At 43.4% G+C, this 21,379-nt stretch overlaps 1 protein-coding gene across 2 annotated transcripts in view; it reads left to right on the top strand.

Moving 5' to 3' along the window:
* PDE6A (phosphodiesterase 6A) overlaps positions 1–21,379 on the top strand; it is a 65,799-nt gene that overhangs the window by 26,972 nt on the left and 17,448 nt on the right. For both annotated transcript variants that reach the window (XM_059919556.1, XM_059919555.1), the window contains 11 exons: positions 4,818–4,884; positions 9,373–9,420; positions 11,958–12,107; positions 12,683–12,826; positions 14,722–14,787; positions 15,004–15,150; positions 16,027–16,134; positions 17,834–17,943; positions 19,503–19,590; positions 19,775–19,875; positions 20,398–20,505. In XM_059919556.1, the coding sequence (XP_059775539.1) occupies positions 4,818–4,884; positions 9,373–9,420; positions 11,958–12,107; positions 12,683–12,826; positions 14,722–14,787; positions 15,004–15,150; positions 16,027–16,134; positions 17,834–17,943; positions 19,503–19,590; positions 19,775–19,875; positions 20,398–20,505 (1,137 nt within the window). The remainder of the gene's footprint in view (positions 1–4,817; positions 4,885–9,372; positions 9,421–11,957; positions 12,108–12,682; positions 12,827–14,721; positions 14,788–15,003; positions 15,151–16,026; positions 16,135–17,833; positions 17,944–19,502; positions 19,591–19,774; positions 19,876–20,397; positions 20,506–21,379) is intronic.

The following is a 21,379-nucleotide window of genomic DNA, read 5'->3' as shown; positions in this document are numbered from 1 at the left end:
AGATCCCGCAGGCCACATAGCATGGCCAAAAAAAAAAAAGAAAGAATAAAAGACAAAAAAAACCCAGTTCTTGTAAGAACTGATGAGTTCTGAGATATACATGAAGAAATACCATATATCCTATTTACAAGAGAGCTATCTAAAAGATAAGAATACAGAGAGAATGAAAGTAAATGAACAAAAAATATGCCTTGCAAGTGATAATCAAAAGAAAACTGATGTAACTATGTGACTATCAGATAAAAATAGGTCTCAAGGTGCATTAGTAGAGGGACTTCCCTGGTGGCACAGTGGTTAGGAATCCGCCTGCTAGTACAGGGGACACAGGTTCAAGCCCTGGTCCAGGAAGATTCCCACATGCTGCAGAGCAGCTAAGCCCGTGCACCACAACTGCTGAGCCTGTGCTCTAGAGCCTGCGAGCCACAACTACTGAGCCCACATGCCTAGAACCCGTTCTCCGCAACAGGAGAAGCCACCGCAATGAGAAGCCCGCACACTGCAAGGAAGAGTAGCCCCTGCTCACTGCAACTAGAGGAAGCCCACGCGCAGCAATGAAGACCCAGTGCAGCCAAAAATAAATAAATAAATTTTAAAAATAAATAAATAAATAAAGATTTTTCTAATTAGCTTTTTGTTATTAGCAAAAATAACATATTTATAAACAACTAGCATACTTTCATTGTGACCAGAGGATACCTCTGTATGATTTCAATCGTTTGAAATGTATTGAGGTTTGTTTTATGGCCCATTATATCACCAGTTATTGTAAATGCACAGGTATTCTTGAAAAGACTGAGTGTTCCATAGTTTGGGGGTGAGGTGCCATGTTCTATATATATTCATTAGATTAAGTTTGTTATTATCTTATTCCAATATTCTCTATTCTGTTTGTTTTAGTCTGCTCTATCAATGAGCAAACATGAATTTATCTATATATTCTTATATTTCCGTCAGTTTTTGCTTTTTTCTTTTTTTGAGGCCTCATTATTAAGCATATACACATTTGTAAATTCTTCCTGGAATTGAATTGACCTCTTTATCATTAAGTAGTATAAGTATAAGAAGTGACTATATCTCTACTAATGCACTTTTTTAAAAAATTAATTTTATTTATTTATTTATTTTTGGCTGCACTGGGTCTTCGTTGCTGCGCGTGGGCTTTCTCTAGTTGCGGTGAGCGGGGGCTACTCTTCCTTGCAGTGTGTAGGCTTCTCATTGTGGTGGCTTCTCTTGTTGCGGAGCACGGGCTCTAGGCACATGGGCTTCAGTAGTTGCGGCACGTGGGCTCAGTAGTTGTGGCCCGTGGGCTCTAGAGCACAAGTTCAGTAGTTGTGGCACACAGGCTTAGTTGCTCCGCGGCATGTGGGATCTTCCCCGACCAGGGCTTGAACCCGTGTCTCCTGCATTGGCAGGTGGGTTCTTAACCACTGTACCACCAGGAAAGGACCCAGAAAAATCTTCTTATGCTTGGAAACTAGAAACTACGTTTCTGAAAAAAATAAAAAGGAAAACACTTCCATATAATCCATGGGTAAAATAAGAAATCAATGGAAATTATGACATATTCTGAAAGAATGAAAATATTACATATCAAAACCAATGTGATGCAGTGAAATCATGCTTAAGGTGAAATTTACAGTCTTAAATATTCATATGAGAAAAGAATACAATATAAAGTAATAAACTCTGTACCCACTTGTATCAGTCGGGGTCCCAGCAGATAATAGGCATCACATTCAAATTAGGGTAATTCAAGGAGGCTTTACTTATAAAGGGATGAATTATAGAGGTGTGGGTGGAATGAAGGAAACTGAAAGAGAATATGCTAGTAGTGAGGTTGTTGTAAGCATTCCTGGGCCCAAAGGAAATTTCTAGAACCTGGAAGGAGAAAGAGTCACGTAGAACAGGGCATCTTGAGAGAAGTGTTGCCTTTCAGTCAAGAGATGCAGCAAAACCAGAGCAACCCTGCCAGGGGGAACCCAGGGAAATAAATAGCCTGACCTAACTGGTCTACCTTTCTCTAGTTTTGGCCAGGTCTCCTCATTGGGCTAAATTCAATCAGAAGCTGGAAGGCCAGGCACCCTGTTGATGGAATCCACACAGATTGGCCTCCTGGGATAGGGAGGAGCAGGTTGGAGAGTGGATCTGGAGGGGCAGACAGAAGCTATCCATCACATCATCTCAAGAAACTAACAGCAAACGAGCAGATAAACAAACCCTCCCCAAAAGAGTAAAGATAAGCCCAGAAATTAATGAAATATTAACAGAATAACGAACAAATGCCAAAAGCTGTTTTCTTGGACAGATTAATAAAATTGATGAATTTCTGGCAAGACTGAGCAAGAAAAATAGAAAATCAAATGAGCTGTATCAGGAAGGAAAAGGGGGATAACCACAATGACACCGAAATTAACAAGATAGTAAGAGGATATTATGCCAAAAATATTGTAAATCTAGATGAAAGCGGCAAATTCCTGCAAAAATAAAACCTACTAAATATAAATCGCAAAGAAATAGAACACCACAATAGTCTTATAACAGTAAAATACATTAAAACCTTCCCACAAAGACATTCCAGGCCCAGATGCCTTCAGGGGTGAGTTCTACTAAATATTTAAGGAAGAAATAATGCAATTCTCATACAAATTATCCAAGAGACTAGAAAAAGAAGTGGCTAGCATAAACTTGACACCAAAACTCAACAAAGACTGTATGGAAAAAGAAAATTCAGACCAAGCTCACCTGTGAACATAGATGCAAATATGCTAAATAAAATTTTAGCAAATAATAACTAAAAAGGATTATACATCATGACCCAATTGGGTATATTCCAGGAATGCAGGGCTAACATTAGAAAAATGAATAAATACAATCTGCCACGTTAAGAGAAACATGACATAATTATCTCCATAGAGGAGAACTTTCTTAACCTTCTAAAAGTAATTTTTCTTTTAATGTCTGAAAACACTAAGTATTGACAGAGACATGGAGTAAAGGAAGCTCTAATATACTGCTGATGGGAGTATAAATTGGCATGACCACTTTAGAAAACAGTTTGGTCTTACCTAGTAAAGTTGAAGACATGCACATCTTATGACCCAGTATTTCTACTCCTAGAACTAGCACATGGAATTGAATGCACATATACACCAGAGTGTTGGAAGCAGCAATGCTCATATTAGCCTCGCACTGAGGGAAATGTCCATCAACAGTTGAATGCATAAATTATATGCAACCTTACCAGGGAAAACGGCTGAAGTCAATCAAACAAATGAATTACAGCAACATGAAAAAGAAGTCCAACGAAATAATGTATGCACATTGATTCTACCTAAAACAGGTGAAACAGGCTACAGGAAAACAGGCCACAGAAAAGCAAGAATCATAACATTGGGACAATGGCTACCTTTGGGGTTTGGGAGAAGGTTGCGAGTGGCAGGGGGGCAGGTCAGGAATTTCCAAGGTACCGACAAGGTTGTTCTTTCTTGTTTTTTTAAATAAATTTATTTATTTATTTATTTATCTTTGGCTGCACTGGGTCTTTGTTGCTGCACACGGGCTCTTCTCTAGTTGCGGCGAGCAGGGGCTACTCTTCCTTGCTGTGCATGGGCTTCTCATTGTGGTGGCTTCTCTTGTTGCAGAGCACAGGCTCTAGGTGCATGGGCTTCAGTAGTTGCAGCACACGGACTCAGTAGTTGTGGCACATGGGCTCAGTTGTGGCTCACAGGCCCTAGAGCACTGGCTCAGTAGTTGTGGCGCATGGGCTTAGTTGCTCCTCGGCATGTGGGATCTTCCTGAACTAGGGCTCGAACCTGTGTCCCCCGCATTGGCAGGCGGATTCTTAACCACTGTGCCACCAGGAAAGTGCCAGGTATAGTTTCATAGGTGTTCACTTTCAAACAACTGATGAAGTTTTTAATGCATTTGTCCATGAATGTATACATTTTTCGCAATAAACAAGTAAAAATAATACCCAAAATTGTGATATTGCTGTGTGGGATAAATAAGTATGTAAAGCACCTAGCTTAGTGCTTGATATGTGGTAGGAGCTCATCCTAGATGGGTTTCCCTCATTCTACATGATGTTAAGCTAACTCTCTGTATGTAAATACTAATGGAGGGAAATGATGGCATCTGTTTTTGCTCAGCAGCCAATAACAATCTGTTGGATGAATTTTGTCTCTTTTCTTAGGGAGTCAAACTCAGTGTGAGATTAATAAAACTGACTTATCACTTTTTTCTCAGTGTCTGCATTTGGACATTAAGATGCTTAGCCAAGATTTGGGGCTTGGTCTGGTATAGTAAGTGGGTGCTTGGAGCCACCAGAGAAAAGAGGGAGGGTAAGATCCAGTTTCAAGTTTTTAGTCCAACTTTCCCTACATAAGAAGTTACCACTGGGGGCTTCCCTGGTGGCACAGTGGTTGCGAATCCGCCTGCCAGTGCAGGGGACACGGGTTCGAGCCCTGGTCTGAGAAGATCCCACATGCCGCGGAGCACCTGGGCCTGTGCGCCGCAACTACTGAGCCTGCACTCTGGAGCCCGTGAGCCGCAAATACTGAAGCCCACATGCCACAGCTACTGAAGCCTGCGTGCCTAGAGCCTGTGCTCCGCAGCAGGAGAAGCCATTGCACTGAGAGGCCCTCGCACTGCAGCAGGGAGTGGCCCCCGCTCGCCGCAGCTGGAGAAGGCCCATGCACAGCGACAAAGACCCAACGCAGCCAATAAATAAATAAATAAATATTAAACATCTATTTAAAAAAAAGAAAAATATTAAAAAAAAAAAAAAAAGAACTTACCACTGTCTTTGGCCTTTACAGGAATCCACCTCCGGACCACTGGGCTTTAGTGAGCGGTCTTCCCACTTATGTTGCCCAAAATGGCCTGGTAAGTAATACAACTTTGAAGGGGGAGAGTTTTGAATCAGGTGGAAAGGTAAAGGGATTTCAGATCAAGAGAGTGGGAAAAACGATGGGAAGTGTGTATCTCTAAAAGCCTGGTTCTCCCGTTTCTCAATTCACTCGACGGCTGGTCCAAGGGGATGCGCAGAGAATTGACATTTGAAGAAATATGAAATACACAGAGAAAGAATCCTCAGACAGAAAGGTGCACAGTCTCAGTGACAACTAAAGATACGAAAATGTCAGTGATAAAGTCACAAGTGGCTGGTCCACCAGGCTCACCACAGAACAAGTCCCAGCCTCTCATCCCAGAGACTTAGGTGCCACTCCCAACTCCCCCACCCCGTCCCTGCCACATTTCCAGCCACGCAGCAGAGCTCAAATGCTCTATCTCCCCCCATGCCCTACCCTCTCGGGGTGCAGGGTAGAGTGACAGTATCCCCTACCCTAGAGAGAGGGTCATAGCTGCACATCACCCCAATATTTGAGCCTGCTTATCTCTGTATCCTTCCCCAGGCACACACACTACACAGTGCTGTTCATGTATCAGGGTGTTTGTTTATTGGGCATTTTCTATGTGCCAGGTGCTGTGGTTGGCTCTGAGGATACAATGACAGATGAATCAAATAGTTTCTGTTCTGAAGCTCATCATCAAATGGGAGATATCGTTATGAACAGATACTTAGACTATAATGTGATAAGGCCAGATAGAGATGTACATGGTATATTCTAGGAACACAAAGTAGGAAGCATCTAAACCAGCTTTGCTTGCCAGAGTGTTTTGGTCTGAGTTTTAAAATAAATAGGGGTTAGGCAGGTGGGGCAGGAAAGGGGATTGCAGGTGGAGGAAACAACATGGGCAAACAACACGGGCTTGGAGGTTTGAAGCAACATAGTGTGTGCAGTTCCATGTTGCTGGAGTATTAGGTTTGAGACAGGAAGATGGCAAGAGATGAGGCTTGAGAGGGAGGGAGGGGCCAGATCACAGTAGCCTTGGACGCCAGGTCAAGAGGGTGGGACTTTAATCTACAGGTGATGGGTTTTTAAGCAAGAGGTTGGCACAATGAATTTTCATTTTAGAAAGAAAACTCTGAACGCTCCCTAGAAAATAGATCTGAAGGGACGAAGACTGGAAGCAGAGTGAAAAGTGTGTCCCTACAAACAAGAGATGAAGAACATCTCAACAAAGGCAAAGGCAGTAAAGAACACTAACTGTCTTCATTGCTAACAGCCATGGAGTGCTTACGATGAGCCAGGCAGGGAATACATTTGCTCATTTAATACTCATGACTCAGACAGAGATGAGGTGGAGAGAGGGAGATCAGGACTCAGATCTAACACCGAAAGGGCTTTGTGATTGGTTGTGAGCAGAGAGGGAGGGAGAGAAGGACCAAAGCCAATTTTAGGCTTCTAGACTGGACAGATAATGCTGCCACCAGGTTTGGATGTAAGATGCTGAGATCAGTTTCAGACAAGGTGCGACAGAGACTTTTTTTCAGAAGCAAGTGTCCAGCAAGTAGCTAAAGAGATGACTCAGATGCTGCGGAGCGAGAGGAGGGATGGAGATAGAGATTTGTGTCAACAAAAGGTAGAGATCTGTACTGACTACACTACAGACAATATGATAGGATATCTGGTCCTTGACCACTTTGCTCCTAGGAGCAGATGGTACTTGAAACCATGAATGTGGATGAAGTCACCAGGGAGAGTGAGGGAGACTCGGGGTAGAATACTGGAGGATGCCAGCATTTAAAGATTGGGTGGAGGAAGAAGAGTGTGTGAAGGAGAATCAGAAGAAGGGTTCAGAGGTGTCTGGAGGCCCAGGAGAGGGTAGTGTCATGGAAACCAAAGAAGTAGAAAGTTTCAACAAAGAGAGAGAATAACAAATGCAGCAAAAGTGATCCAGTGAGATAAGAACCAAAAACTCCCATTGGGCTTGGCAGTTAGGAGGTCATTGGTGGCCCTGATGAGAGCAGGCTTGGTGGCAAGGTGGAGGCAGAAACCAGCGGGTGGTCTGCTGAGGTGTGGATGGGTAATGAGAAGGTAGAAAATGCAAGACAAGGAGGAGAAAGCCTGATGGTCACTACAAAGACCACATTGGGTCAAGGGAGGATTTTATTTTCAAGGTTGGGAGAGAATCAAGCATGCCCATGGACTGAGGATAAAGAGCCCTCAGAGAGATCAGAAATCAGGAGAGAACAATAGAAACTGATGGAATTGGCCCAAGGAGAGGCCAGAGGTGTGGTACAGTGGGTGGGCAGTCTTGAACAGGAGCAGGGACAGCTCATCCTCTCAGACAACAGAATGGTCTGATCTACTGGGATAGGCAGGGTCCAAGCAAGCTCACATGGTACCTTTTTGAGAACTAGAAAAAGGTGCCCCTTCTTGATGGATGAAAAGAGAAAGGCTAGGGCCGTTGTTCTGCAAGTCAAGAACAGGCTGGGGACTTCCCTGGTGGCGCAGTGGTTAAGAATCCGCCTGCCAATACAGGGGACTCGGGTTCGAGCCCTGGTCTGGGAAGATCCCACATACTGCAGAGCAACTAAGCCCATGCGCCACAACTACTGAGCCTGCACTCTAGAGCCCGTGAACCACAACTACTGAGCCTGTGTGCCACAACTACTGAAGCCCGTGCACCTAGAGCCCACGCTCCACAACAAGAGAAGCCACTGCAATGAGAAGCCCATGCACCTCAACGAAAACCCAACACCTCCAATAAATAAATAAATAAATTTATTTTTAAAAAAAAGAACAGGCTGGATTTCAACTCCCAGTCACCCCCTCAGCCAGATGCCTTTGTGCAGTGCACATGCTACACAACTGTATACAGTGGCCCCATGGGCAGTACTCTGGATGGATCAGATAAGTGTTATCTGCATGATAGGGTAAACTGGTCCAGTTTTCAGGAGAGGAATCTTGAAATATAAATACAACCAGAGCTACAGCACCTTTTACTTCTTCATCTGCTGTGAAGTTTACAGCACAAGGAAAAACTCCTTCCTGACAAAACAAATATAATTGATTCAAAGATGTTTAGAGTAGCATTATTTACATTAATTTAAAAAAACTGGACATAACCAAATACTCAACAAAAGGGGGCAAGAAAATGGGACACCTTACTATAAAGCTACAGTCATCAAAACAGTATGGTACTGGCACAAAGAACAGGAGAGAAAGCCCAGAAATACGCCCACACATACATCATCATACATCATTGTTGTATGATCAATTAATCTACAACAAAGGAGGCAAGAATATACAATGGAGAAAAGAAAGTCTCTTCAATAAGTGGTGCTGGGAAAACTGGACAGCTACATCTAAAAGAATGAAATTAGAACATTCTCTAATATCATATACAAAAATAAACTCAAAATGGATTAAAGACCTAAATGTAAGATCAGACACTATAAAACTCCTAGAGGAAAACATAGGCAGAACACTCTCTGACATAAATCACAGCAATATCTTTTTGGATCCACTCCCTAGAGAAATGAAAATAAAAACAAAAATAAACAAATGGGACCTCATTAAACTTAAAAGCTTTTGCACAGCTAAGATAACCATAAACAAAATGAGAAGACAACACACAGAATGGGAGAAAATATTTGCAAACGAAGCGACCAACAAGGGATTAATCTCCAAAATTTACAAACAGCTCATGCAGCTCTATGTCAAAAAAAAAAAGACAACCCAATCAAATAAATAGGCAGAAGATCTAAATAGACTTTTCTCCAAAGAAGACATACAGATGGCCAAAAAGCACATGAAAAGATGCTCAACATCACTAATTATTAGAGAAATGTAAATCAAAACTACAATGAGGTATCACCTCACACTGGTCAGAATGGCCATCATCAAAAAAAAAAAAATTATACAAATGAACTTATATACAAAACAGAAACAGACTCACAGACTTAGAAAACAAACTTATGGTTACCAAAGGGGAAAGGTGTGGGGGGTAGGGATAAATTAGGAGGTTGGGATTAATATAGACACACTACTATATATAAAATAGATAATCAACAAGGACCTACTGTATAGCACAGGGAACTCTACTCAATACTTTGCAATAACCTATATGGGAAAAGAATCTGAAAAAGAATAGGTATATGGATATGTATAACAAAAAATAAATAAAAGATGAATGAGATATGAAAAAAGCTAACATTAAAAAGAAGAAAATGGGACACTATACAGCTATTAATAACAACAAATTGTAGACTTAACTTTCTCAAAGCTTGGAAATGACTCAGAAGTGAAGCAAATGGTAAGAAGCCATGTTTATAAGGCAGCTTTCCTGTTCGGTAGCCTCAGTTAATAATTCAAAACCATCTTAAGCATGTCTACCTGATGAAAAGAATGTGAATGCCTTGGATAAAGACGTGATATTTCTGAAAATAGCATGCCCATTGCCTTCAATGGGTACTCTATCAAGTCTAATCATAACTCCATTATTCCTCTTCATGGCTTTCAGATTTGCAACATCATGAATGCACCTGCAGAGGACTTTTTTGCATTCCAGGTAAGTTTTTTTTTTATTTACTCTCTCAGTCATATGATATTTTTCCCACCAAAGAGGATTCAAATACATTAGAATCCACCTACTTTATTGGGAAGCAGTCTCAATAAAGCGAAAATGTGAGTGCAAAAAAGTCATGTGCCCATGGAAGTGGGGAGAGAGTTAATTTGGTAAATCCAAGGTCTCATTTGGTTTTAAGGTTTCTACCCTTTGCTTTCTGGCCTCAGGACCTTTGCTTATGCTGTTCTCTCCTTTACTACCATCTCTTGTCCAAATCCCCTCTGCCCTTCAATGATAACCTCAAATGCTTTGAAACTTCTATGAAGTTTTATTCTGCTTCCCCTGGCTGAATATCATTTCTGTCTCCTTAGGATTATCATGGAATGTTGTTTAGTATTCCATTTGATTTTGTTTGTTTGTCTTTTTAAAAAATGTTTGCAGAGGGCACGCTCTGGGCCAGGCATGGGCACGATGCTACACCAGCTACAGAGGTGGACCAGACAGGCATGGTCTTTGCCTTCAGGGAACTCATGATCATATGGGGAAAGAGGCATGTGGAGTTCTGGTCAGGACAAGAGCAGAGGGACAGAGGATAGACTCTCCAGAGGGGCTTCACTTCATCTGGGAAGAGTCAAGGAATGTGTCCATGAGAAATTATGTTTGGGCAGTAAAGAAAGGAGAGAGGATTGCAGGAAAGAGAGGGCTTGTTGGAAGGAACTAGAGTAGACCAATGAGACTGAGGGGAGAGTGGCAGGACAAAATTCTAGAGAGGTAGACACAGGCCAGGTCACACAGGGCCTGGAAGGCCATGCCAAGGAGTTTGGCTTTCTTACTCTATTTCCCTTATGTCATTTTTCATGATCCTTCCTTCCAAGATTAATTCCTCTTGGCAAAATATGGTCTTCCTTTGGTCAAAGGTCGGGGCTTATCTTTCTTAACATGTTCAGCTCTGGGTGGCCTGTCAATATTTCTTGAGGTTAGCATGCTAGGTGTACGAAAACCAAATCATGAGCAGTCAGGAGATAATTAAGAAGGAAATAAAAATGACTCATAGCAAAATTAGTGTTTTTTTGTTTTTTTTTTTACTCCTTAAATAACATTATGAAAGACCTTAGAGAGAATATCCTTCCAAGGTTAAAACCATATGTCTTGTGTTGTGATGTTGACCACATCAGTGTGACAAGGCAAATTGTTGCTGAGAGTTGCTAACCTGATTATAACCACAACAGAACTTGATCTTTACCCAAGTCATCTGATTAACTGTAGTTTACCCACTTTAATAAATAAAATCTAATCTTGTTTTTAGATTCCAGTCTTCTGTCTCCAACTCATCCTCCACAAAGTAGCCTGAGTGATTTTTAAAAGAAAAACATAAGTTGCACCAAGTAACTTCGCTCCTTAAAAATGTTTAATACTTTCCCATTTCACTTTTATTCACTTCCAATAAAATCTGCCTCTTTATCATGGCCTTCAGAGAGGCCGTGATAGAAAAGGTTAGGGAGAGAGCTGGGAACTTGAACTCAAGTTTCCTGACTGACAGCCCTGTGCTCTTTGGACTTTATTCTACATCCCTCTGAAGTCACTCTCCTACCACGTGCTGAGTCCAAGTGCTACTTAAATAATAATTATCATCTCGCCACCTTCAAAATCTTGGAACTTTCGAGCTGGAAGACTCTCCAACTCCAGGAAGCCTTCCTTGACTTCCTTCCCTCCTCTGGCTCCCACAGTACCTTGCAGAACTTCCCACATGCAGTGTGATTGCCTGTTTACCTTCCAGATGTGAGCAACCTGAGGACAACACCTCTGCCTTGCTTTTCTTGGTTCTCCCATCTTCTAGCTCAGGTTCTTGTACATTGTAAAATACTTGATAAATCTTCAATGAATCAGTGGAAAAAAGGCTAGAAATTGTCTAGTTATCCCCATTTTATAAATGAGAAAGTGAGGCTCAGAGAGATGGGAAATGACTCACAAACAGTACCTTATGATTGACCAAGATATTTCACCTCTATTTTCTCATTTGTTCCATGAGGTACATACCCTTACTACCAGCCCCATCTATAAATGAGAAAATTGAGGCTCATGGAGATAAAACGACATGCCAAAAGGAACACAGGAAGGCAGGTCAGGAGGCAAAAGGTACAGGTTATATCCAGTTGATTAGTTCAAAATTACAAGCATCACCAACATGGTCCCTTTAAAGCCAGTCCCCTGCGGTTAGCTCCTGTATCTGAAAGGGAAACACTACCTCCCTGGACTGTTTGTTTGCATCATTAGATCCCCAATACACAACTCGCTGCCTGGCACATGATGGCCCTGACATTTTGGGGATGAAAACAATATAGCTATCTGGCTTATGGAGCTCCCACCAGATGGGCAACCTGCTCATGGCGTTTGGCGACTAAAATCATGCAAAACCCAACAAGGTCTAACCTCTTGCCACCCCCTCAGTCAGTCAGGGTCATAATGCAGCATGAAGTCCATTACAGATGCCTCTGCAGTCTGGTACCTGAAGCAAACTTACTCTGGCTCTTCTCTTGCAGAAAGAGCCCCTGGATGAGTCAGGATGGATGATTAAAAATGTCCTTTCTATGCCAATTGTGAACAAGAAGGAAGAAATTGTCGGGGTGGCCACGTTTTACAATCGCAAAGATGGAAAACCCTTTGATGAAATGGATGAGACCCTCATGGAGGTACGGTTTTTGAGGAGGCCTCTAGACGTGGTATTCAGAGTCGGCTCACCAACGAACTTGGCTTCCAGAGCCGCGTGGTGGGGCCCTTGTGTGCTGCTGCCCCAGCTCAGGAGGGATGGGAGCTCACCTTGTAGATGCTTTCCTGACTCAATATTTATTCTCTTTGCTCTCCCTTCTGCACTGCAGCGGTTGTCAGAGAAATCTATATTCCCTTTTTCAAAAAATTAATAAACTTTACCTTTTAGAGAAGCTTTAGGTTCACAGCGAAATTGAGCAGAAAGTGCAGAGAGTTCACTTATATCCCACGTCCCCCCATATGCACAACAGATTTCCTTTTTGTGAAATTATTAGACATCAGGATGGTGCTTTATGTGTGTTAGAGCTTTATTCAAAGTGCATTCCCATCCATTATTTCATCTTATCCTAACAACATCTCTTTGAGGAAGGCAGCACACAGCTAATCAAACCCATTTTGTAGCTGAGAAAATGGAGGTTTAGAGAGTCTTGCCCTAAGTTACAGAGGCAGGATCAAACCTGGATGTTCTGCCTCTGATTCTTCCTTTCTTTCCTTTCAGTCTTTGACTCAGTTCCTGGGCTGGTCTGTCTTAAATCCTGACACTTATGAGTCAATGAACAAACTTGAAAACAGGAAGGATATTTTCCAAGACATGGTGAAATATCACGTGAAGTGTGACAATGAAGAAATCCAGAAAATCTTGGTGAGTAGTGTTTTTTTCCTGTTTCTACTCTAGAAATGGCTGCTCTGGGGACAGCTGTCCCTCGCAGGGTTACCTCAGTCTTAGGACCTGACCTTGGCTTAACAGCTCTAGAAACTCCATTTTTCTCTGTGCTCAGGGCTAACATGGTACTAGAGATGGAGCCACCAACCACAGTCGCTACTCTGAGAGGAAGCTCTATCTGACAGACCAATGGACAATGGCCAGTTGCTCAGAGCCTCCCTCCGTGAGGTCAGCTCACTTAGAAGACTCAATCTTTCTGAGCAAAGAAATAGTTCAGAGGGGTTTAGATGTTTGTAGGAAGCCCTCACATAGTTTCATCACTGTACAGTATATAAGGTAATTTCACACTTATGATGCTTACAATAGCCCAGTAAGGTGGGCAGGGAAAGGATTTGTTTTTTTTTTGGCCGTACCACATGGCATGTGGGATTGTAGTTCCCTGACCAGGGATCGAACTCACGCCCCCTGCATTGGAAGCTCGGAGTCTTAACCACTGGACCTCCAGGGAAGTCCCAGGGTAAGAATTTTTTACCCCCCATTGTAGAGATGAAGAAATTGAGCCCCAGAAGGGGGAAGTAATTTGTCCCCAAATCACCCAGCTCGTTAAATAGGTCTCATTTAACATTCAGGATAATGAGCAAATTATCACTGTGCTGAAAAGGCTGCCTTGGGAGGTAGTGAGCACCCTATCATGAGAGGTATCTAAGCATAGGCTGGGTGATCATATATCAGGGAAGCTATAGAGGAGAGTCCCACCTGGGTGGGAAATCGGATGACAGGCTTTCAAAGATATGTGAGAATCAGTGATCCACCATTCCTGGGATTTTGGTCTCAAAGAGATCAAGATTTTAGAAGTAAACAGAATTAGCCAAAGGGCATTAGATATGATGCCCAGCTGAGTTCCCAAGACTTTGGTTTATACACTGCACAAGTTGAAACAACATAAGCCAATGTTTTCAGAGGGCATTTCTTAAGCTGGGAAGATACAACAAATTAGATCATTTTGATCCCAATAACTGATAAATCCAAAGGAGAAAACATCCAGTATGGATGAACTGACCCATGGTTTGCTTGTCTTGGTCCATAATTTTAAGCCAAATGATGGATATGTAGACCCTATGGAGGCATAGCTTCAGTGAACCAGTTAAAAGTTAATAGACTATACTCTAGATCAAGAAATCCGAAACCAGTTATTGGGTCCAGGTTCCCCCCTCCTGTAGCACACGGGGAAATAGGCCCAGAGAGGGAAGGAACTTGTCTCAAGTCACACAGTAAGTGAGGGGAAGAGCCAGGACCATGAGCAAGGACTCCAGACCCCCAGTCAGCGATAATAACAATATCAACAACAGCATTACTTAATTTTAGCACTTACTATGTGCCAAGCACTGCTCTCAGTGATTTACATGCATTATTTAATTTAGTTGCATATATGTTTTTGGAAATGACTTTGCATAAGGGAATTCCCTGGCGGTCCACTGGTTAGGACTCTGCGCTTCCACTGCAAGGGGCATCGGTTCGATCCCTGGTCTGGAAGCTAAGATCCCATGTTTAAAAAAAAAAAAAAAGGCTTTGCATAATCTAATTTTAACTTGCCAGTTAAGTACTTTTATTATCCCCATTTTACAGATGAGGAAATGGGAGATCCAAGCCAGTAACTGGCAGAGCTCGAATATGCACGAAGGGCTCCATGGCTCCAAAGCACATGACCTTGAGTTTACTTGTCAATAAATGTGGAATGACAGCCTCTCTGAGTTGGTAGCTCTGTTGCAAGAACTTTGGTGGAAGAAGAAAAAAGGAAATGGAAAAGTAGAGATATATTTAGACCTTAGATGTAGCAAACTAATTCTTTTCTCTGCTATTTTGGGCCCCGGCAGAAAACCAGAGAGGTGTATGGGAAGGAGCCGTGGGAATGCGAGGAGGAAGAACTGGCTGAGATCCTGGTGAGCTGGGCAGCAGCACTGGCCCTGACCTGTTACAAGCGCAGGGTGTGCCCCAAGCATGGGCGGGGAGTGTCTCTGCCAAGGATGACCCTTGCCACTCTGCTCTGATCCTTCCAGTGGACTCGGGATAGGGACAGGGCTTGGGTGGGGGGGGATAGGAGAGGGACCCAGGAACCCTTCATGTGTCCCAGTCACTTGACTCCATGTTTCACACAGCAAGAACAGCTGCCAGATGCAGAGAAATATGAAATTAATAAATTCCACTTCAGCGACCTGCCCCTGACGGAACTGGAGCTGGTGAAATGTGGAATACAGATGTACTATGAGCTCAGAGTGGTGGATAAATTTCACATTCCTCAGGAGGTGAGGTCGAAACAAACGTTTGATTTCCCTTTTTCTTTTCCCTGTTTCTTTTTTGCTTGCTTTAAAAAAAAAAAAAAACAAAAACCTCAATCTGTAAACTGCCTTAAAAAGAGTGTACCCTCAGCTTTTAGGATTTAAAGCATTAGTCACATCGCACAGATGCGTCATTTATCAGAAAAGAGACACATGGTTCCTCTGAACTGTGGTGTTTCTCAAGGTGGGTACTGAGGCACTGAGTTCTGAAGACTATGGATAAATGGGATGCCAAAAACGGTCCTACAGTCAAACAGAGTGGGAAAAGTGGGTTAAATCCACTTAAACAGGACTTCTTCCCCTGCAGGATTCCTTAGGTGTGCTGTGCATCTAGGGGGACGGGGATGGACAAATAGGTGGAGGTGGGGTGTATATCGCGTGCAGAATTTCCCAGACTTCTTTAATTAAAGCAGCGGTTCTAAATGTGTTGCCCCAAAGCACATCGGCACCACCTGAAAACGGATCAACATGGGGGCGCGCGCACACACACACTCCTAGCTGTAAGGAATCAGAAACTGTTTTCACAAGGCCTCCCCACAGCCCGTAGCGATTCAGACGTGCACTCAAGTCTGAGAACCACTGATTTAAAGATCCCTTTGATTTTTCTCCCGTACAGTTCCTGTAAGCTTCTCCCAGGGCCTTGTTTCATAACCACGTCCACTGTCATAGTACCTAGCAGTCTGCAAAGTGCTCTCACAGCCTTATTGCGTCTATTGCTAGTTCCCACACGTGGTCCAGGGCGGGGGCTGGAGCATCTGGGGTTCAGCAGGCAGCATCCCCACCACCACACCCCCCCAGCTTTGGCGCAACGCTGCTGCCTCACTGATGTGCATGTGTTCGCAGGCCCTGGTGCGGTTCATGTATTCCCTGAGTAAGGGCTACCGCAGGATCACCTACCACAACTGGCGGCACGGCTTCAACGTGGGGCAGACCATGTTCTCCTTGCTGGTGGTACGGCGGTGGCGGCATCTGGGCGGCGTGGTGGGCGGGACTGCGGGCGGCTACGAGCTCCTGCCACACTGGGACGACCTCGTGCAGCTCCCCCGGCAACAGTGGCATCATTCTTCTACTTACTGCTTTTTTAAAAAAAATGCAAAAAGAGTACATGCTTAGCATAAATGCATTCCAAGAAGAGAGAAGTATATAAAATAAAAAGTAAAAGAAAGCTACATTCTTCTCCCACCCCCAAGCCGGTATTTGGAGAAAACCATGACACAACTCCTTCAAGATTTTCTTCTAAGAAGCATCGAGACATATTTGTTCACACGCATATACACAAAGTTTATTTTGTTCATAACCAATTAAATATTATTATTCTGTAACATACTTTTTTCATTTGAAAATATATAAATATATTGATCACATTCTTTAAATATATTTTTATTGTGGTAAAATATATATAACCTAAAATTTATCATTTTAACCATTTTTAGGTGCACAATTCAGTGGCATTAAGTATGTTCACAATATTGTACAACCATCACTACTCTCCATCTCTCGAAATTTTCCAGCTGCCCAAATAGATGCCCTGTCCCCATTAAACAACAATATTAATGCAGCTCCCCATTTCCCCTGTCCCCAGCCCCTGGCGACCACCATTCTACTTTTTCAATCTCTATGAATTTGATTATAGGTATCTCACATAAGTAGAATCATACAGTATTTGTCCTTTTGTGTCTGACTTATTCCACTGAATGTTTTTAAGGCTTATCCATGATCTAATTTCATGGCTTCAGAGTATTCTGCATTGTTTAAGTAGACCATAATTTCTTTACCCAGCTCCCCTATTGTTGGACATGGGGGTTGTTTTCGATCTTTCACTATTACAAACAGTGCTACTGTGTCCTTGGGTGGACATACCTATGTGTATATGTGTCAGTCTTTTTGTCTCAGAGGGTTTGCAGTTTCTATATTTCATTTAAAAGTGTTTTCCCATCCAGGTTATGATACACATCTCTGCCCTTGCCTAGCCTCCTCATCCTCATTCCTTTCCCTTGTGGCTGGAATGGTCAGGGCAGAGTAAGCACTAGGGCCAGGAGGCAGGAATTCTGGCTAGGCTGTCATTGAGGGTGAAAAACACACCCCTTAGAATTGATTTATTTCTTAGAGTCACAGAGTCATCATCACCTCCCCAGGGCTCTTTCCACCCTTGACTCCAACACCCTGCATAAACAAGGAGTTAAGTACTTGCAAGACGCTCAGGGAACAATTCTTCTGGGCTGTGTTTGAATCGGTAGACCAGGTTTGGAAAGTTTGCTTTACCAGTCTGGTCATGTTCAAAAACACTCTAAATCCTAAAATTCGAGGGCTGTCAGTTTCTCAACAGTCATCCAGTCTGATGTCCTCCACCTTGAGTGTGCACAATGAGATACTGAGGCCCAGAGGGAGATGCGACCAGCTAAGGTCACTCAGGAGTAAGGTGACTCACCAGCCCCATTTGCCTGGGACTGTCCCAGTTCTAGCACAGAAAGTCCCACATCCCAGAAAACCCCTGAGTCCCGGCAAACATCTGGTCACCCTGTGGCGCCAGGGGTCGAGCCAAGATCAGACCTATGTTTCCAAGCTCCAGGCCCTCCCCCTCACGCCTGCGCTCTCAGCCCTTCTTCCGACCCCCACAAGAAAGGAGTGCTATCTCTGACTGCTCTTCCAGACTGGAAAGCTGAAGCAATACTTCACAGACCTGGAGGCCCTGGCCATGGTCACCGCTGCCTTCTGCCATGACATTGACCACAGAGGCACCAACAATCTCTACCAAATGAAGTGAGTCAGCGCTTACTGGCCCTCCTCTCTACCTCCTGCCTCCAGGATTGATTACCTAGATCTAAATGGGTCTCAGATAGACTCGCTTGCCAAGGAGAAGTCCCGCAGTCCACAACTTCCCACTTCCTCCTGCCCTTTGGATCTGGGTAAACTCCTGTGATAGACAGACTAATGACCCTCAAATATGTCCACACCCCAATGCCTGGAGCCTGGGAATATGTTGCCTTACATTCAAAAATACTTCATGCCTGTGATTAAGTTAAGGATGTTGAAATATAGGGATTATCTTGGGTTATCCAGGTGGGCCCCACATAGTCAGAAGGGTCCTTATAAGAGGGAGGTGGTGGGGATGTCAGAGAGGACAGAAGATGCTACACTGTTGGCTTGGATGATGGAGGATGGGCCACAAGCCAAGGAGGGTAGGGGGCCTCCAGAAGCTAGAAAAGGCAAGGAAACAGATTTTCCTCTAGAGTCTCCAGAAGGGAAGCAGCTCTGCAGACCCATTGTAGACTTCTGAACTCCAGAGCTGTAAGATAATAAAATTTTATTGTTTTAAGCCATTCAGTTTGTGGTAATGTGTCAGAGCAACAACAGGAATCTAATATATTAAACTTCTTCACTCTCCTCCTTCCCTTCCTACCTGTTGAATTAATTCAAGCCAAGATGTTAGTAACTGAGAACGGTTCATTTATTCACCTTGGGTTTATAATGCTCCTAACACCAGTGTGGTAGGCCCTAGGCTAGGCAAAGGAGGTACCACGGTGAGCAAACCAGACGCAGTCCCCGTCCTCACAGAGCTTATATTCTAGATAGTCTCTGAAGCAGAGTCCTTGAACCATGTTCTGGGGGACCCTCGTGACCACCTTGTGGGCTGGGCAGAGCAGGGACGAGTGTGATACCCATATTATAAATGAGGAAACTGAGGTTCTTCCCAGGGCCCACAGCCTGTAAGTCATTAACAAGCCCTAGAACATGCTTCTCTGAGTCTTCTCAGTTCTTGCCTGCTGCTCCAAGGTTAGAGATTGTGTTTACATTTTACCTCGTGGGAAGCTAAGTACTGATCTCAGTGCTTGGTGCGTAAAAAGGGCTCAACAAATATTTATTGAATAAAGACATGAATACATATATTGCTTGTGGGAATTCAGTGGCTTCCCCTAAGGATCAGGTATGAAGGATCTGGGGCTTTGTGTTGTTCAAAGTACGGCCCAGTGCCAATGTCCATGGAAGGGCACTGGGCCAATAAGTTTCTAAAATTGCATGTGGCATTGTGTTTGTGTCTTTTTCTGGGGATAAGGGTCCACACTTCTAGGGAGTGCACGACCTCAAAGAGGCCCAGAGTCAGTTGTGGAGACAACTAAAGCCTGAGGGTCAGGACACCTGCTATCTAGTCCTATTTCCCACTGTCCTACTGTGTGGCAAATCCCTTCTTATTTCTGAACTTCAACCTCTCTGCCTGCAGAATTAGGAGGTGACAGGAATGGATGATGTCTTTAACCTTCACCTCAGCCATTTCATACTGATCCTCTCTCTCTGCGTCTCTCTCTTTCTCTCCCATTCAGATCCCAGAACCCACTGGCCAAGCTCCATGGGTCCTCCATCTTGGAAAGACACCACTTGGAGTTTGGCAAAACATTGCTGAGAGATGAGGTAGGATGAGGGCCCTCTGCACTGGCTTTGGGGACTGAGAAGGAGCTCCCATCTCACAAGAAGCCTGAGTGTGGCCAGGCGTTGGCCTGGGCTGCCTCTCCCATCACTTGGGGCGGCCATCAGTAGTTGAGCAACTTTACTGCCAGCATCACTTCTTATATCTCTCCTATGGTTTTCTCTTTAGAGCTTAAATATCTTTCAAAACCTCAATCGCAGGCAGCATGAGCATGCAATCCACATGATGGACATCGCAATCATTGCTACAGACCTCGCCTTGTATTTCAAGTTGGTGTTTCTTCTTCCTTTTAAGAATAACAATGATTAGGGAATTCCCTGGCAATCCAGTTGTTAAGACTGCCATGGGCCCGGGTTCCATCCCTGGTCGGGGAACTAAGATCCCACAAGCCACCCAGCGTGGCCGAAAAAAAGAATAGCAATGATTATAATAATAATGAACACCACAGTTCTAATTGATTTAGTATATGCTCTGTGCCAGGCACCATACTTGTGCTATGGACACATCGACTCTCACTACAGCTCTATGAGTTAGATATTTTTACCCCCATTATACAGATGGGGAAACTGAGATCCAGGGGAAGATTAGCTAAGATCAGATAACAAATCCATGGTAGAGTCTGAGTTAGAACTGAGGTCTTCACTCCCAGGCGTTGGTTCTTTTCACCTTTTTTTTTTTTTTTTTTAATTATGTTGTTTTAATTAGCCTCTGTCTGAAACAGCCAACATTAGAAGGCCAGGGGTTGCCTTATTCTAAGATGTGCTCCTTTAACAAACTGGTGTGTTTTGTAGGAAGAGGACGATGTTCCAAAAGATCGTGGATCAGTCTAAGACATATGAGACTCAACAGGAGTGGACGCAGTACATGATGCTGGATCAGACACGGAAGGAAATCGTTATGTGAGTTGAGACAGGGCTTAAACCCTGATCCCCTTAAGCCCGGGGTCATAAGGCAAAATTCTCCACTGACAGGCCTTGCTGCCTTCAAGAGAGCCCTGGGACACTTTCCATTATGGAGGCCTCTGACATATGAAACAAAGAAGTTATGCCAAAACAGCATTGCAGAAATTATATGTTTAATCTTTATTCTAACACACAAATACAAGACAGTATACTATCGTTTTACTTCTTTGTATACAAAAAGTACACTATTTGAAGTATTTCTATCCTAAAATGCAGAATTTTTGTAGTAAAGTTTTTGATAAAACATAGAGCATTACACCAATTATGGTTTGAGTGATAGCTAAATGTCACTCAAAATCTGTACACTTAATTTCTTAAGTGTTCTTTTATACATGGCAATGGCCTGCAAAACAGCTGTGCAATTCACAAATTGGTTCCATGATTTGTGTGATATTTAGTGCTTTGCTGGCATGAGGTCTGGTAATGGGATGCAACTTTAAGTTTTCTGGTGAATGTCTTCTTTTAGTTTCTCTCAGTGTGCTTCCATGATTCACTTCAATTGATATGAGGTGAGAAGTATAAATCTGAGGCTTTTCTTGAATATGTGGCCCAAGCCAATGGGTCCCCTGGCTCCCCTGTGACAGGTCCTGGGTGTTGATGTCAAAGGAAACAAGTCCTGACGCAGTACCCAAAGAGGTGTTGTTAGTTTATCCCCAGATGCTTCTGTGGAGATGAGGTTTAATTAAGTCACAAATGTTACAAGTCCCTGCAACAGAGAAGGGGCAGCTGCTGGGACAGGCTCAGGGTAGACTAGGCAAGTGGCCAGTTGTCCTTCCCTCAGCTTTGAAGTTGTCCAAGCAGGCCTCCCCAA

This window comes from Balaenoptera ricei, chromosome 3 (assembly GCF_028023285.1).
Source record: "Balaenoptera ricei isolate mBalRic1 chromosome 3, mBalRic1.hap2, whole genome shotgun sequence".
In the NCBI taxonomy this organism is placed as follows: Eukaryota; Metazoa; Chordata; class Mammalia; order Artiodactyla; family Balaenopteridae; genus Balaenoptera; species Balaenoptera ricei.
Note: the sequence above shows the minus strand (reverse complement) of the source record. Positions and strands in the feature narration are given on the sequence as shown.